This window comes from Danio rerio, chromosome 11 (assembly GCF_052040795.2).
Source record: "Danio rerio strain M-AB ecotype USA chromosome 11, GRCz13ab, whole genome shotgun sequence".
NCBI classification, from domain to species: Eukaryota; Metazoa; Chordata; class Actinopteri; order Cypriniformes; family Danionidae; genus Danio; species Danio rerio.
The window spans coordinates 26,490,747-26,505,884 of NC_141031.1; the positions used below are offsets into that span (position 1 = coordinate 26,490,747).

General features: G+C 35.8%; 2 protein-coding genes across 27 annotated transcripts in view; both read left to right on the plus strand.

The window, feature by feature from the left end:
* The window catches only part of ovgp1 (oviductal glycoprotein 1), a 19,006-nt gene extending 14,107 nt beyond the window's left edge, over positions 1 to 4,899 (plus strand). For all 22 annotated transcript variants that reach the window (XM_087273612.1, XM_087273618.1, XM_087273625.1 and 19 more), the window contains 5 exons: positions 38 to 158; positions 439 to 621; positions 1,734 to 1,850; positions 1,930 to 2,062; positions 2,142 to 4,899. In XM_087273612.1, coding sequence (XP_087129738.1) covers positions 38 to 158; positions 439 to 621; positions 1,734 to 1,850; positions 1,930 to 2,062; positions 2,142 to 2,476 — 889 coding nt within the window. In that variant the 3' untranslated portion in view covers positions 2,477 to 4,899. The remainder of the gene's footprint in view (positions 1 to 37; positions 159 to 438; positions 622 to 1,733; positions 1,851 to 1,929; positions 2,063 to 2,141) is intronic.
* Positions 4,532 to 14,689, plus strand: zc3h11a (zinc finger CCCH-type containing 11A). 5 transcript variants are annotated; one of them, NM_199686.3, is given in 17 exon segments: positions 4,532 to 4,681; positions 5,982 to 6,053; positions 6,196 to 6,315; positions 7,255 to 7,374; positions 7,467 to 7,590; positions 7,685 to 7,873; positions 8,072 to 8,137; positions 8,229 to 8,309; positions 8,395 to 8,496; positions 8,578 to 8,646; positions 8,885 to 8,980; positions 9,072 to 9,608; positions 9,695 to 9,756; positions 9,836 to 10,202; positions 11,158 to 11,321; positions 11,422 to 11,564; positions 13,552 to 14,420. In NM_199686.3, coding segments are annotated over 15 exon segments (2,385 nt in total). In that variant the 5' UTR covers positions 4,532 to 4,681; positions 5,982 to 6,053; positions 6,196 to 6,261; the 3' UTR covers positions 13,763 to 14,420.
* The last annotated feature ends 449 nt before the right edge of the window (positions 14,690 to 15,138 follow it).

The window sequence follows — 15,138 nt, forward strand, 5'->3', positions numbered from 1 at the left end:
TACATTTCTACAAATGTAAAAACTTTTTTTTTCCCAGGTACTTGGACTTTATTAATGTCAAGACGTTTGACTTTCATACATATAAAGATGGCATTGCAAGACATCACAGTGCTTTGTACAGTGCCATGAGTGATGACAAGGATATCAAATCAAACACTGTAAGCAAGAGCACTCTTATATAAGAGCAACCCTCAAGCAAATACCTTATAGCATAGGTCTCAAACTCGATACCTGAGGGCCGCAGCTCTGCAAAGTTTTGCTCCAACCCTAATCAAACACAGCTGATCCAACTTATCGAGATGTTCAAAACTCCTAAAGACTATTAAGAAGGTTAGAGTTGGAGGATGGTTGAAGCTAATTTATGCAGAGCTGCGGTCCTCCAGGAATTGAGTTTGAGACCGTGGCCTTATAGTTTGCGTATTTTCATCTTTCCTTCAGGATTTTGCTCTGCAGTACTGGAGATCTCAGGGAGCTCCTGCTGAGAAGTTGTTGATGGGCTTCTCCACTTACGGACGCTCTTTTATCCTCAACTCCTCTCAGAACGGAGTCGGAGCCCCAGCCAATAAATTTGCTTCTCCTGGACCTCATACACAAGAGATAGGCTTGTGGGCTTACTATGAAGTAAATACTAATTATAAACCAAACTTTTAAAGTATTAGTTCCACTTTATATTAGTTGTCTTTGACTACTTTGTACTTTTATGTACGTAATTTTTATGTACGATAAACAGTATTAATTGTGTTTATTTTGTGTAGCAAAACACTTGCTACTGTGCTCATTGCTACTGAGGTGGGAAAGGTTTAGGAAATTGAAACATTTGTAGTATTGGGATTATTTGTGTTTGTTGTGGGGTTAAAGTAAGTGTCTATGCGTGATGAATCTGAAAAGTAGGGGAGAGGACGCTAAGTATTTGAAGAGCTGGGAAGGATGCGTTGGAGAGGGGTATGAGATGTATTTAAGGACCGGATGGAAGACGTGTGATTTCCGGGAGATTATTATTCATAATTTGGGATGTCTGCAATCTTTCATTCTAGTGGGAGCATTTTATCTTAACTTAGCATAAACCAGCCCATTAGCATCTCGCTCAAACTATTTTTTTAATTGTTTTAAAATTTTTCCTTTGTAAAGCGTGATTCCTTTGCAGTTAGATCATGTAAAAAGACTGACAGAAAATAAAAAGTTCCTTAGATATGTCTATAATTCTAGCATAATAATCAATAATTTTGCTGCTTGAACATGGCTGCTGCAGGTGCAGTGATATTACACAGCAGTTGAAAATAGTCCTAAGTAGGTATTAGAGCTGCAAAATATTATTATTTAGTCATGCAGCATCTAAGAACACATTGTAACTACAGAAAAGGTAAGCTTTAAACGGGAAAATTGTCTTTTTTGTGAGATGCTAAAGGTCTAATCTGATTCAATTTTCTATGCTAAGCTAAGATTAGTGCTCCTGTCAGAATGTGAGGTCGGCTGAAAGGATTCAAAAATGGTTTACATCAGCTGTTTAACTATAGGGGAGATTAAAGAGCCTATTTCCCCCCAAAAAAAATTAAGTGTAATGTTTCTTTAAAATAACTAACTGAGCATTTGTTTATTACATTTAAGCAAAAATTAAATACTTAGATTTAGACTTGGGAAACTAAAACTGCAGCAAGGTGCCATAACATAGGCGAAGTTCCATGTACACATTTCCGAATATTACCTATTATCAACCTGTTTTGTTTTCCCCTTAGATATGTCTTTTTCTAAATGGCGGTGTGGTACAGTGGATTGAAGACCAGAAAGTACCTTTTTCTGTGAAAGGCAATGACTGGGTGGGATTTGACAGTCTGAGAAGCTTCAATATTAAGGTACATTCGATTATGTTATGTAATACTGTGATGTCTACATGTATAGCTGAAAATAACAGCTCTGCTTACTTTCGTTAAGACAAAATATCTACTGGAGCATGGCTTCGGGGGTGCGTTTGTGTGGGCTCTAGACCTGGATGATTTTTCTGGATATTTCTGTGGACAGGGCACCTACCCTTTAGTCAACAGCCTTAAGAAATCATTAATACATGGTGAGATTGGCATAGTTGGACTGTTATAAATGGTTACTTATTTTCACATTCTGAATTATAACCTTTTTATTTGCAACAGGAATTGAATCGTCTTCCTCCATGACCAGCACCAACTTTTTCTTCAGTATTTTTGCAACAGCTGGAAAAGGCTCTTTGCCAACACCGATATGTGTGAAGATTGTCAGATCTTTTTCAGCACAGCAAAGTCTGTTTTGTGCAAACAGATCAGATGGACTATATTACAGAATGAATTCCCTCAACTCATTTTATAGCTGTAGTGAAGGAATAACAAATATCACCTGGTGCACCCCGTTCCATGCCATTTCAAATAATTCTAGGAAAGTACAATTATCACTGATGATTATTTTTATTACATTGGGGAGTGCAGGTTTCTTAACTAAAATGCTGATTTAGGATTAAAGCAGATGGAAAGACTTGAGCACTAGTGAATAATTATGATTGCTTTCGTCTTGATTCTTTTGTTCTAAAACACCTTTAAATGTAATTTAATTTGAACCATTTCTACAGTGGCTGAGAGAAATTTAATAAACACATGCATTTACAAAAAAACACCAGCAAATTAACAATAGATAAACAAACAAAAAATTAAGAAAATGCCCACAATTCTTGTTGGATATTAAAACTGTTTCTTAAACAATTGTTTAAGCAAGTTTTAGCTACATGTAATGGATAACAAAAGATGTACTACTGCATGCATTTCATTGACATAATTTGTTTGTGTGTGTTTGTAGTTCAGCCTGATATCTTGAGGAAATATAATTTTACATATTGTCAGAAAAGTGGCAAATTAGTACTAATGTATACAATTTTATGTATATTAATATAAATAATCTTTAAAAGGAGACATGTCCCCAAGCCCCAAACCAATTGGAAGATAAGCAAATCCTTCTAAAATGTATGAATAAAATGCAAATATGAATAAAAAATAGCCTCTAAATCAAAAAAATAACAAATTGATTGTCCTGGTTTGTTTGAAAATAATACTTCAAAAAGAAAACTGCAACATCTACACCGTACACTATGCTGGTCATCACTATTAACAGGATTAACACCCCCTTTATCAGGTTGTTTATATGCATCTACAAGTTTTTATTATACTCTTAATAAAAAAAACATTCAGAACTGATTGGTTAAACAAATCAGATTATCACAGATTCCCCTATTTCAATTCAAGTATGTAGGTGGATTTTGTACTAAATTTGTTAGTAGTTAATCTGACAGCATCTGAGTCTTTGTTTGTTTTACCCATGTGTAAAATGCCCCATGTAACACTAAACTTGTGTTTGTTTGTCTGTTTAAATTATTTTATATTGTACTTATTTTGTTTGTATTATTCTTAACTCAAATATCTAATATCAGTATCAGTATATCTAATAACTAATCAGTGGATTTAGGCATGTGGACATTGTCAAAAGATTCTGTTAAATTTCAAACTGAGTATCAGAAAGTGACTTTAAACATGGTGCATGGTTGTGTGTCAGCGTCAATATTTGAGAAAGTGCTGATCTACTGAGATTTTTTCATGTGTATCATCTCAATGGTTTACAGGGAATGGTCAAAAAATAAAATAACTGTGACAATTGCTTGAAGGAAATGTATTACTAATGCCAGAGGTCAGAGGAGGTTTGTGCTAATAGAAGGACAAATAAATTCTTATAAGCCAGCATTTGCAGTAGAGCAGTGGTTATCAAACTGTGGTGCTTGTACCACTAGTGGTGCGCATCTAGTGGTACGCGGAGGAATCAAATATGTCAAATGTACATGCTACATATTTATCAACATATATCAGAAATGATTTATATATAAATATTACATATAATAGTATTTATTATATGACATATAGCCTGTATTTCTGAGGTCCAGACAAGATTTCCAGGTGTTGATGAATTGGCTATATTAACACTTTACATTTAAGTACAGCACTTTTCTTTATACTTTTTAAGAACAGTAACCTACCATTTTTAACTTTTAAAAGCACATTTTAATAAAAATGTTGACGTTTTTAGTGTTTTTTTAGATACAGCACAGTGATAACGTTCAGACTCTTTATAATGTTTAAAGTGGCTGACAATAATAAATATTCCTAATAATAGAATTTAATCTGCCACGTTTTTGAACTGCGCAGAGCTGTACTGTAGCTGCTTTACTGGGCTTACTACGCTACAGTATTTCAATATTGCTCAAGGTGGTACTTGATGAAAAAAGTTTGAGAACCACTGCAGTAGAGCATCTGAACACAAGACATTGAGGTAGATGAGCTACAGCATCATCTGATTGACATATCATGATTGGCACTGTTGTTAAGCTAACATAAACTTAAGACTGGACCAAAATTTCTGAGTTGTTATTTAAACAATTAAAAGTAGGTCCAACCTGTCTGTACCCATTTAATTGAGAAGGGTGTGATTTAAGTGGTGAACTGTCCCTTTAACGAGTCTCGCCGTCACACTGACGTTTACAGTCATTCGTGTAAGCACTTTCCTGCTGGGCAGCGCGGGCGCCATTTTGTTCGTCTGTAAAACCGAGAAGAGAAAGTCCTGTACTGGAGAGCCTACGTGCATCAACCCGAACATACTTAATTCCACTCGGTATAAACTGGTAATTGTGCTAGATTAATTTAAAGTAAATGTTTTAAACATTTTATTTATTTATCATTCAACATATTTTAGTACAGTCTAGTAGTTGTGTTAAAGTTAGAATGCTAACTTACTCGAAGTTAGCAACATGCTATGCTAAGCCGTAGAATAAGCTACCGTGTTGTTTGTCACGTAACGCTAAACAGCTATTGGATTTAAAATATACTCATTTGGTCTTTACACGTTGTTTGTCTGTGTTTTTCATATGAAGATTTGCATAGTAAATCGAGTCAAATAAAACAATGACACCACGGCCTAACTCTACAATCTTGCATAACGCGACAATCTTTTGAGTAACGTTAGTGGATTTCGAAGATTACGGTAATGTAATACAGCTATGGGAATATAATTATTGACTCTTATTACATTCAAAACGCTTTTGCTTCGGCTTTGATTTATAATCGTGGTGATATTTGCTTTTTGTTCATCTGTAAAAATGTGCTTTAAACCTTTACATTTTACAAATGCAGATTTTGTAAACTGCACCTTAACGTTACATTCGCGGACACAAAATCGTCAAAATGCTGAATTTGATACTAACTTTAAAACGTGATTAATACAGTTTACTATGTTTGGATCACCACACCAAGAACGAAATCGTGTTGAAACACGACATTGTTGTTACAGAAATCTATTGTTGTCTTTACGTGTTATGTAAACCCTAACACATGTTCTGTCTGCCATGTTTTCCGTGTAATAATGCATATTGTGTCTCTGTCCTTATTTAAATAACCAACTTTTCAGCACATGGGGAGTGTTTTTGTCTTCTTTTTGAAATGTAGGTTATTCAAGATCTTGTCCCTCATTCCAGAGGATTGCTGGAGTTGGATAATGAGTTAGCTTTCCTGAAGATTGCTGCCTTTTTGTATTAAAAATATCTCCATTGTTTTTTTTTCCCCTCTTATTGGGCTTTTTTTTAAAGTTCCTATTTACCCCATTTTAATTTTTCCACCCGGCTTCCAGTGACGTAGAAGATATTGTTCCTTTTTTACCCATTTCAACATCTCCAAGATATCCAGATATACATGTTTTGCCCCTTTTTTGACTTCATCTAGTTCAAGAATTTTTTAAAACTCCCCCAAACCCAAACACCTCTCAATTATCAACAATCTCGGAGAAAAAAAAAAAAAACAAAAGGACATTTTCCACCATCTGCCAGTTTTAGCAAAGCAGTCTGATGGGAACAGTTCACTAAAAGAGAGGCAAAAGTTGCCCCTGCTTCCCTTGTTCGCTCTGTACTCATCAGTCAAGTATTCCTTCAGGATCCAAACAGTGCGGAGCGACTCTTCAAGGAGTGCTTGAGATTGTGCCGGGGAACATCTCAGCCACTGCAGGTGAACGAAGTTCTTGCAACGCTTTCACTCTCTCACCAGTTCTTAAATATCCTCCACCATTTTACGCCATTCAAGACAGAATGTGAAAGTGAAAAAATGTGGATCAACAGGAGCATGAATAGACTTCTAACACTCTAAATAGGGAGATTGCAAGTGTCCAGGACGAGATCCCACCTCCTGACCCTGAAGAGTACAAACCTGTTCCAGAATGACCTTGCAAGGAGATGATTGCTACTTTTTCTACTATTCTACCTGTACGAAGGTAGGTAGAAAATGAAGTGATGATGAGCTGTTGTGGTTTTGTTGGAAATAAATTTTATGTTTTTTAAATTTGGAATGTATTTTGAGCATTCATGAGTCAAATTATTTTATTCATAACTAGGGTTGCACTGTTTACCAGTACTATGGTAGTATCGTAATTCTATGGCTCCAAAATACTGGCGGTTCCACTGTAGTATGTAAATGCTAATATTGTCATTAACTGTCTATCTACAATACATAATGTGTCTATCACACGTTTGTGCAACACTAGACCATTTTATTTGAATAGTCTGTGGAGCTCTATAAGGTTGCAAAACTGTGTAGAATTCACGCCTTTTATAGTGGCATATTGCACTTTTTCTGATGCTTCAGTTTGAATCTGAATCAGTTAATTTCTGCTCCTGTCAATGTGATTTAGTAGCTACAACAACTGTGACAGTCTCTTAAAAAGAACGACTCGCAGTGAAATTTTGAATAAGACAAAAAAAAAAACAATAGATACAGGAAACATTGAAACAATTTTTGACCACTTCATAAACCTAATTTGGTTGAAAAAATGCTCTTTTTGTAATGAATTTCATTTGGTAAAATTTGCATCTTTATTTTAATGTATTTTTCGTTGGTCAGTTATTTACAAACTAAACAAAAAGAACGTTCAAATACTTTTTTCAATAATAAGGCAATGGTTAATTAGATTTAAGTAGGCCTATTATAACGTAAATTGTAGTGTTTCTGAATTTTTTTTTATATCATGGGTTTGAGTTATTAATTACAATATCGCAACACTACTTAGTATCACAATGCTTCAGCTAGTATAGTATCGTAACATGAATTAATGATATCGCAGCAACCCTATTATTAACAATAGAAGACTTTTTTAATGATTTTTGTAAATAAAAAATTGTATAGTGAATTTAAAATGTTTTGTGTCCTTTTTAAGGGTGACAGTTGCCCTTTTCGACACTGTGAGGCTGCCATGGGTAGTGAAACGGTTTGCAACCTGTGGCAAGAGCAAAGATGCTTCCGTAACGTCTGCAAGTTTCGACACATGGAAATAGATGTAGGTCACTTTTTAAATCTCTCAAATGTTAAGATTTTTTTCTTTCTGAAATTGGACCTCATTAGTGATGACTTTGTTGATGCCATTTATAGAAAAACCGAAAGGAAATTGCCTGCTATTGGGAGAATCAGCCGGCTGGATGCCAGAAGCCTCATTGTGCTTTCCATCATGAGAAGCCACGCATCATCAATGGCAACTACTTGGCTCCAGATAAGGGTATTTGATCCTCTTTACAGGATTTTTAAACATTACTGGTCTCCATAGGAATTTCTAATTGATGAATTGTCTTTTTTTTTTTTTTTTTTTACAGGGCAGGTAGCGCGAAAGGACAATGAAGAGGCCCCGCTTGAGGAGAAGGTGAACCAAGTCCCTGCACCCAGTGCAAACCCCACTAACCCACAGCTCAGAGGAGTCAAGAGAACTGAGACCCAAGAGAATGTGCCCAGCCCTACTCATCCACCAGTGGTCATTAACCCTGTGGATGACGATGATGAAGATGGTAAGCAGTCATTCTGTAAATGCCTTAACTAGAACAGGAGTGTCCAATCCCATTCATCATTAATCCCAGTCCTTAATTAATCATTGTTGAACTGGTTCAGGTGTGATTCTTATTAGGGTTGGTGGTAATGTCTGCAGATGACTGGTTAAGATCATTCATCTAGAAATCTTTACTGACTTTTTACTTCATTATTTACAGATCAGTTTTCAGAGGAAGGAGACGAATCTTTAGGAGTCTCACCCCGGAAACTGGTCTCAAGCAAACGTAAATATTCCTTAATGTTTCAGTGTTTTGTGGAATTTTTCTACAAAAACGTTAATTGATATCTTTATTCATTCATTGGTCTGCCTTACAGATGACTCTCTGGACTTTGGTATCCAGACGTTAGAGGAGATCAGGCTGAGGAAAGCACTTATGTCCAACCTAAAGAAAGCTAGTAAGTGAATCATCAACACTGTAGCTTTAGGGTAAACTGTTGTCTGGAAATTTGGTCTCAAAATGTGTGTTTTATTTGTTTGCAGGGCAGAGCACAGTGCAAGGCTTAGCCCAAATCAGTAGACCTACTGTTGAAAAGGAAAACATTCAGTCTCTCTCACGTCTGGAAGTTAACAATGTCAAGATTGGTTAGTACTAGTGGTACAAAAATGTTGTTGTTGTTGTTGGTAGAATCAAACAGTTTATTTTTCTTTAATTTTGTGCTGTAGATTCATCTGGTAAAGAAGTTGGAAAAAGACGAGTTGCAGACAGGCTTGGCAAAAGAATTTTGGAAAGAGGTGTGTTTATGAAAACATTTGATTTGGTTGCATGGGTGGGCAGTTTTTGGGTGAACCAACCATTAAAGACCAGACCTACTTTCACTCTTTTGGTTGTTTTTAAGTGGACGTTACCCATAATGGGCAGCCAAAGTAGCATTAAAATATTGTTTAATTATCATTTTCAATTAACCAAAATATTTTTATCAATTTAGCACATCATTAAAGTGTTTTCAGAGATGTTTTCATTTGATTTAAGATGTCCCTGGGGAAGAAGGCCCACCTTTAAAACGAAGCCTTGCTGAACGTCTCGGTGGAGTTGTTGAATCCTCGACAGATGTGCTAACAAATAAATGTATGAGATTCATTCATTGTGCAATTTGGGGGCATAGAGGCATTTTTGTGTCTCTTTCCATAATTTATTTAAATGATTCACTTTCTTTCAGCTCATAAACCAGTGCACGAAAGACTTGGATTGACAACTGACATGAGTAGCGGTGACGGTGAGCCAAAATCATCCGGAGACATTCGTATAAAAACCCTAGAGGAGATTCGGCAAGAGAAGGCAGCCAAAAACCTCAGCAAAAGTAAAGTTGTTCGTGTTGTGAAAGAAGTGCCGCAGAAAGAGATCAGCCCCTCCAAAAAAAGTGTCAAACCTGTTGCTGGACCTCAAGTTAAAACTTTTTCTGAAATCCTTCACGAAAAGAAAAGAAAAATGCAGGAGAAAAAAGAGCAGGAAATAAACAAAGCTGACAAAAGCCCAGAGAGGAGCGAAGAACCCTCTTCTGCCAGAACCGCTAATAAGACCACTGTGACAACTGGGGAGGTCAGAGTAAAAACACTAGAGGAAATCCGCAGGGAAAAAGCAGCTCGGATGCAAACACAGCTTGGAGAGACCACAGACAACAAGACTCCAACCTCTAGTGAAGCAGAACTAAGTGGACCTTCAAAGAGGCGCATTCTACGCATAAACAAAACCTCACGTAAGTCGGACACAATCATTGAACAGTCTTGAAATGGTTTTTGTTCCAAGGAAGTGTGTTCACAGAGCTGTTAATTTGTTTTCTAGCTGCTGCAATAACTCAGACAAAGCCAGATGCCTCTGAGAAGAAACCAGAACCTGCAACTGAGGTGTGACATAGAAAAATAGACAATAAAGCAGATTTACGAGTATATTATGAGAATTTATAACCTATTCTTTAACTTGTAGGCAAATGGAAAAATCGAACCATCCAGCGAGGTTGTCAAAGTGAAGACATTTGAGGAAATCATGCGAGAGAAGAGACTCCGCAAGCTACAGGAAGAGCAGGTCACCTCCAGCAACCAGAAAGATGTAGGAGCGTCTGAATCACCGCCTGCCCCTGAACCCTCTGTCCAGCCTCAAACCACAGTCAGACAGAGGATCACCTTTAAAGCCAAGCCCAGTCCACCTGTCTCTGATGCTGTGGTGATCGAGAAAAGCTCACCCGAGCGCTCTGAAGACAGCACTCCATCAACTAACACAACAAAGCCCTCAACCTCACCAGTCAGACCAGTGCGGATAGCAGAGGGTATCGTTACACCAGCTGAGACCAAAGGTATGAGTCTAACCTGTCAGCTGCTTTCTTTAAATATGAGTTATATGTAGAATTGAGAAATGCCTATTAGTGGCACCAGATGGCATGGTGAAAAAAACACACACGTGGATTAGGTGGATGAAATAACACTTATGTGTTTGATTTGAAATGTATAGATCTGAAACTTTAGATTGGATAATTTTAAGATTTTATTTTTTGCCATTTGGCATGAAGTTATTTAATACAGTTTTTTTTTTCACATTCTTGTTAATGGAGTTACACTGTTAATGAAAAAATATTGACCAGATGGCTTAATACACCAAATAATTTCACTGAAATAATTTCTTTAATAGATGAGAACGGATGGTTTATATCCATTGTCTATTATGTTTTTAATATTAGGGTGTCAGTTGTTATTATGGATGCGATCATACACTGGTCTCATGGTTCGGTTACGATTATCATGCTATCGATTCAGTTCAATTCGATATCTTGGTGCATTAACGATGCTTTCCATAAACAGTATGTACAATTATGTCATTTAGCAACACAATAATTCTTGTACTAAAATGTACTTCCCTGTCAGTGAAAGACTGCCCTGCAAACTCACAAGCAGTGAATTGTGCACCGTTGTCTGCTTTTTAGCGTTTTAATTACTGTCATTCTCCTCTCTCATCATAGTAAGCTACTGCCGTATAACGCATATGTGATTTATGACGTCAGTACATAACAACCAGTTATGGTACACACATGGACATACCCTAGCATAGTGTTGAACAAACAAACAGGCTTCATTGTGTTTTTGTATTTGACAGTATTGATTTTCTCCAACGTTCCTCAAATTTAAACGCAACAATAAGGATGTTAAAAGTTAGATGATCAAATATTTTATGTCAGTAATCTTTTCTAATTTTAATAATAAAAAAGAAAACATTTATCTAAGCAGCATACTCCAATATATTTGTTTGCCTTTTAGTGAGACCCAAAGTGAATGTGAAGCCATCAGTAGTGAAGCCGGCAGCCCCGTCTGTCCAGAAGAGGAAAGCTGCAAAAGTTCATTCTGCTGTTGCTGAAGTCAAGCCTCTGAACACCACCTGTCAAACACCTTCCTCGCCAGTAATGCCCAACAAGCGCCTTAAGGTGAGATTGAACTTAACTTCACAGTCAAGTCTTGAGTTTCAGAGTATTAAAATAAATAGAATACAAAAGATGTTTATTTTTTTCTTTTTCACTCTGCCAGATGGCGTCACCCACCTCTAAGAAAGTGGTTCAGTCCGACACTCAGCAGGTGCCCTCCAACATAGAGAATATTCAGATGATGCCTGTCAGCTGTTCTGAACCCGCAAGCACTACATCAGTGGAGACTGTTGTGGTCCCACATAGGTAAAGAAAATGTTCTTGTGTTTTTCATAAGGGTATAATAAATTTATAATCATTTTAACACTAATCATTTGGTCACATTTTTTGGCAAATGTGAATATACCATATCCTACAAAGGCTTTACATGAATCAGAGAAAGGTCTAATTTTAAGGAAGTTATGCAAGTTCATGATATTTATTTAAGTGTTTTAAAATACGTGTTTTGCTAAACTAGGTTTACTGCAGAAATTCTAAAAAAAAGGCAAGGCCAAAAAACTCATATTAATGTTTTTATGAAGATTTTGGTGACATTTTAAGGGCTCTTTCTATTTTTCTTTAATGTTTGAGTTTTCTATAGATAGATATGTAACTTTTCACAGTATTTATTAAGTAGACATTCAAAAGAAATATGGGTTGATAGCTGATATTTAAATACTGTCTCTGAGCACATATGCTGCTTTTACACTACAGATCTTGATGGTCAATTCCGATTTTGTGACTGTATCCCATTTTTATTTATTTTTTGGCTGACCTGCTTACTTTTTTAAAGTGACTCGTTTCCGATTGTCTGCATTTACATAGTACACGGCAAAGACGCAATGAGCAGGGAAAAAAATAGCGGGTGCTGTCAAGTTGTTATTTTACTGTAGTTTATGACAGAAAAGTTCTCATTTGGCAAACTTTTTTTAAATCTAGGACTTTTAAAACCAGTAGGCATCTTAATGTGATGTCCATGACGTGATTTATTCACGTGATGTATGCAACAGTTTTATATTAGTTTATATTGGTTACGTGGCAGATGTTACACTCTCGCTTTCTCTCTCTCTCTCCTCTTAACATGCTTAAATATGTGTGCTATATGACAATATAAAAGCTTTAATAGACACAACGGCACATCTGATTCATATCGGATAAATTTACACATATGAACAAGGCCCGAATCTGATTTGAGTAAATCGGAATCCATGTAAAAAAAATTTCCTGCTTGCATGTATACGGGCCATATCCGATCTATGCCACATAGGAGAAAAAAAATCTGAATTAAGTCACATACACTCTAAATATGGCCTTAAAGAACCTTTCTCATAAAAATGTAGTGTTCAATTTTAGTTTTGAGCTCTTGAGCAATGAATATTAAGAGGTTTTTACATATTTTTTGGCGATTTTACATACTGTTGCCAAATAAGGATTTTAACTGACTTTGACTTTGAGTTTTTTTAAGCTTTTAATTAAATGACTATAGAAGTGCAAATGACGATGAGTATGTTTTTCCGATTTATAAACAATTAAGCCATTACTCTGATTAAGAGTCTACCATGTAAACAGTGAATTATTTATTTATTTATTTTTTAGTATTTTAATCCGATTAAAGTCATAATCGAACTAAAGCGAAATTGAAATAAGATGTGGAGTATAGCGATTTTAGTCACATTATTCAAATGCAGTACAGTCATGTAAACGCCTTAACCTTAACTATTGCCTTCATGTAGGATTTTGTTGTGCATTTTGTGAGTCTTTACACATGCAGCTGTTCGACACTATTCTCTGCACCTACCAAGTCAATAAAGGACTACAGGCAGCTGCGTCGTGGAGGTTTTTTTTTTCTCTAATGGGGTGCCATATCAAATTCCATTTAAACAACACTCTTCTAGCGGTTCATACTCCTATTCAACATCTTGTTTGTCATGGGGACATGCATGAAATGTTCCTAAGTGAAAGCGCCAAACTGCAGTTTAAGTCGACAAATTATGAAACATCCAAAATGAGACAAAACTCTGAGGAAATGTGGATCGCGTGGTGACAATGACATTAATCAATCTATGTGCTATAACATGGGAAAATGTGATCATGAAAGAAACATTCAAAAGGACAATCATGAAAACACCCTAATCATATTATTGTCTAATTCAGATTAAGGCAAATAATTTGATTACTGATGTCCATGTAAACAGTCAATGAGAGTTAAGAGAGTTAAGTACAAACCAAACCTTTTTTCTTTGTTTCTCTACAGCCCTGTGATCAAAACCCCCAGCATGCAACGCTCTCGGCGGTGCAGCACCACTTCTGGACGTCCTCCTGTTGTTACTAGTTCATCAATGGATGACTTTGAAGACCTGTTGGATGAATTTACCGATGATCGACTTGAAGATGAGTTGGAACTGGATTCAGGCAAAGGAGAGGACGACCTTCTTTTAGAGCTTTCAGAGATGATTGACAGTTAAAAACTAAAAGCATCATCTCGTCACTTAAAAAACACTGCCTCTATATACAGCATTTTAAATTAAATTTAATTTTCAACTACAATAGATTTGTTTTAATGTTCCTTTTTAGATTTTTCTTGTCGATGTAAATATAATTTCCTCATTGTCAAAGTGCTTGAGAAACACCAGTTATGTTCAAAACGAGTCCTTTCGGTTTCTTTTAGTTGACAATGTAAAGCTGTCAAAAGAAAAAGAAAAAAAAGTTCTTGCAGGTATTACCAAGCCATTATTATCATCATCATCAGACAGCCTCAGGTATAATGATTGTGTTGGAAGTTGCGTTATAGCACTATCTCTCATCATGTGTTACAGAGACAGGAAGTTTTCAGTTGTGTACTGTGTATGCCGAAAAATAGCTTTTTATTAGAGATGGACAGCAAGGACATGTTTTCTTGTGTCATATGTAAGATCTGAGTCATTAAATGTTTTTTGGCCGTCAATGTTGTTGTTTTAATAGGTGATTCCCTCACCTTTACTGCGTAATGATTGGACAGAAGGCTGAAGGTCATGGTTGTTTTTTGTTTGAGTTGTGTAGAAGAAATCCTATCACAGATTTTATGCTATGCTTCATTCCCTTGGGGGACCTTCTCTACATTTTTCACCTTGTGAAATAAACGTGAGTTTATTTTAGCAATTAGTTTTTTATTAGACTTCTGAATGCAACATATAGGTGTGAAGCAGCTGTGTTCTCAGGGATAAATACTTTGTTCATCTTTTCTTGCGTGTGTTTTCTTTTTGTATTTCCTCTTCTGTGTCGTTGTTTTAATTCATTTTCATTTACTGACATCATGCATTAATGGCATGTGATAATGTTGTTTGTTTTGTCTGCCTTACCTGAGTTACGCCTCTTCAGAACCATCTTTGTAAATAAAATGTCTCTATGAGAAATATCAGTGTTCAAGTTTTCAATATGATATTTAAAGCATACAGGAGGGATGTTTTTAAAAACATCTAATTGAAAATTAATGTAGACCATTTAACTCAAAGTTGGGTTATGGTTAAGGGTCAATGTTTAAATGTTGAATTTGTAATCAAACTAAAAACAATATATTGAGTAGCATTTCAACAGCGCCAATTTAAAATATTACACGTCTATATTGACATATAGTTTCTCAAAAAAGTAACTAGTTCTGCTACTTAGTATTTTTTCCATGGTGAATAATGTGCCATGTTACTTTTGAGCTACTTTTGCATTATTTTTTAATACCTGGCTGAGGCTTGATCTCTTTCAAAACTTTTTCTTTTTTTTTTTTTAAGAAGCGGAGCTCTGCAATTAATAACGCACTGTATAATCTAACATCCCCATTTATCTTTAAAAACACATTAAACATATTTTT

Coding starts and splice junctions, on each gene's coding strand:
- zc3h11a (XM_087271820.1), top strand. CDS start 6,262: ATGACCTTGCAAGGAGATGATTGCTACTTTTTCTACTATTCTACCTGT. Junction 7,874..8,071: donor GGATGACGATGATGAAGATG/GTAAGCAGTCAT, acceptor CATTATTTACAG/ATCAGTTTTCAGAGGAAGGA. Junction 8,981..9,071: donor AGATGTGCTAACAAATAAAT/GTATGAGATTCA, acceptor ACTTTCTTTCAG/CTCATAAACCAGTGCACGAA.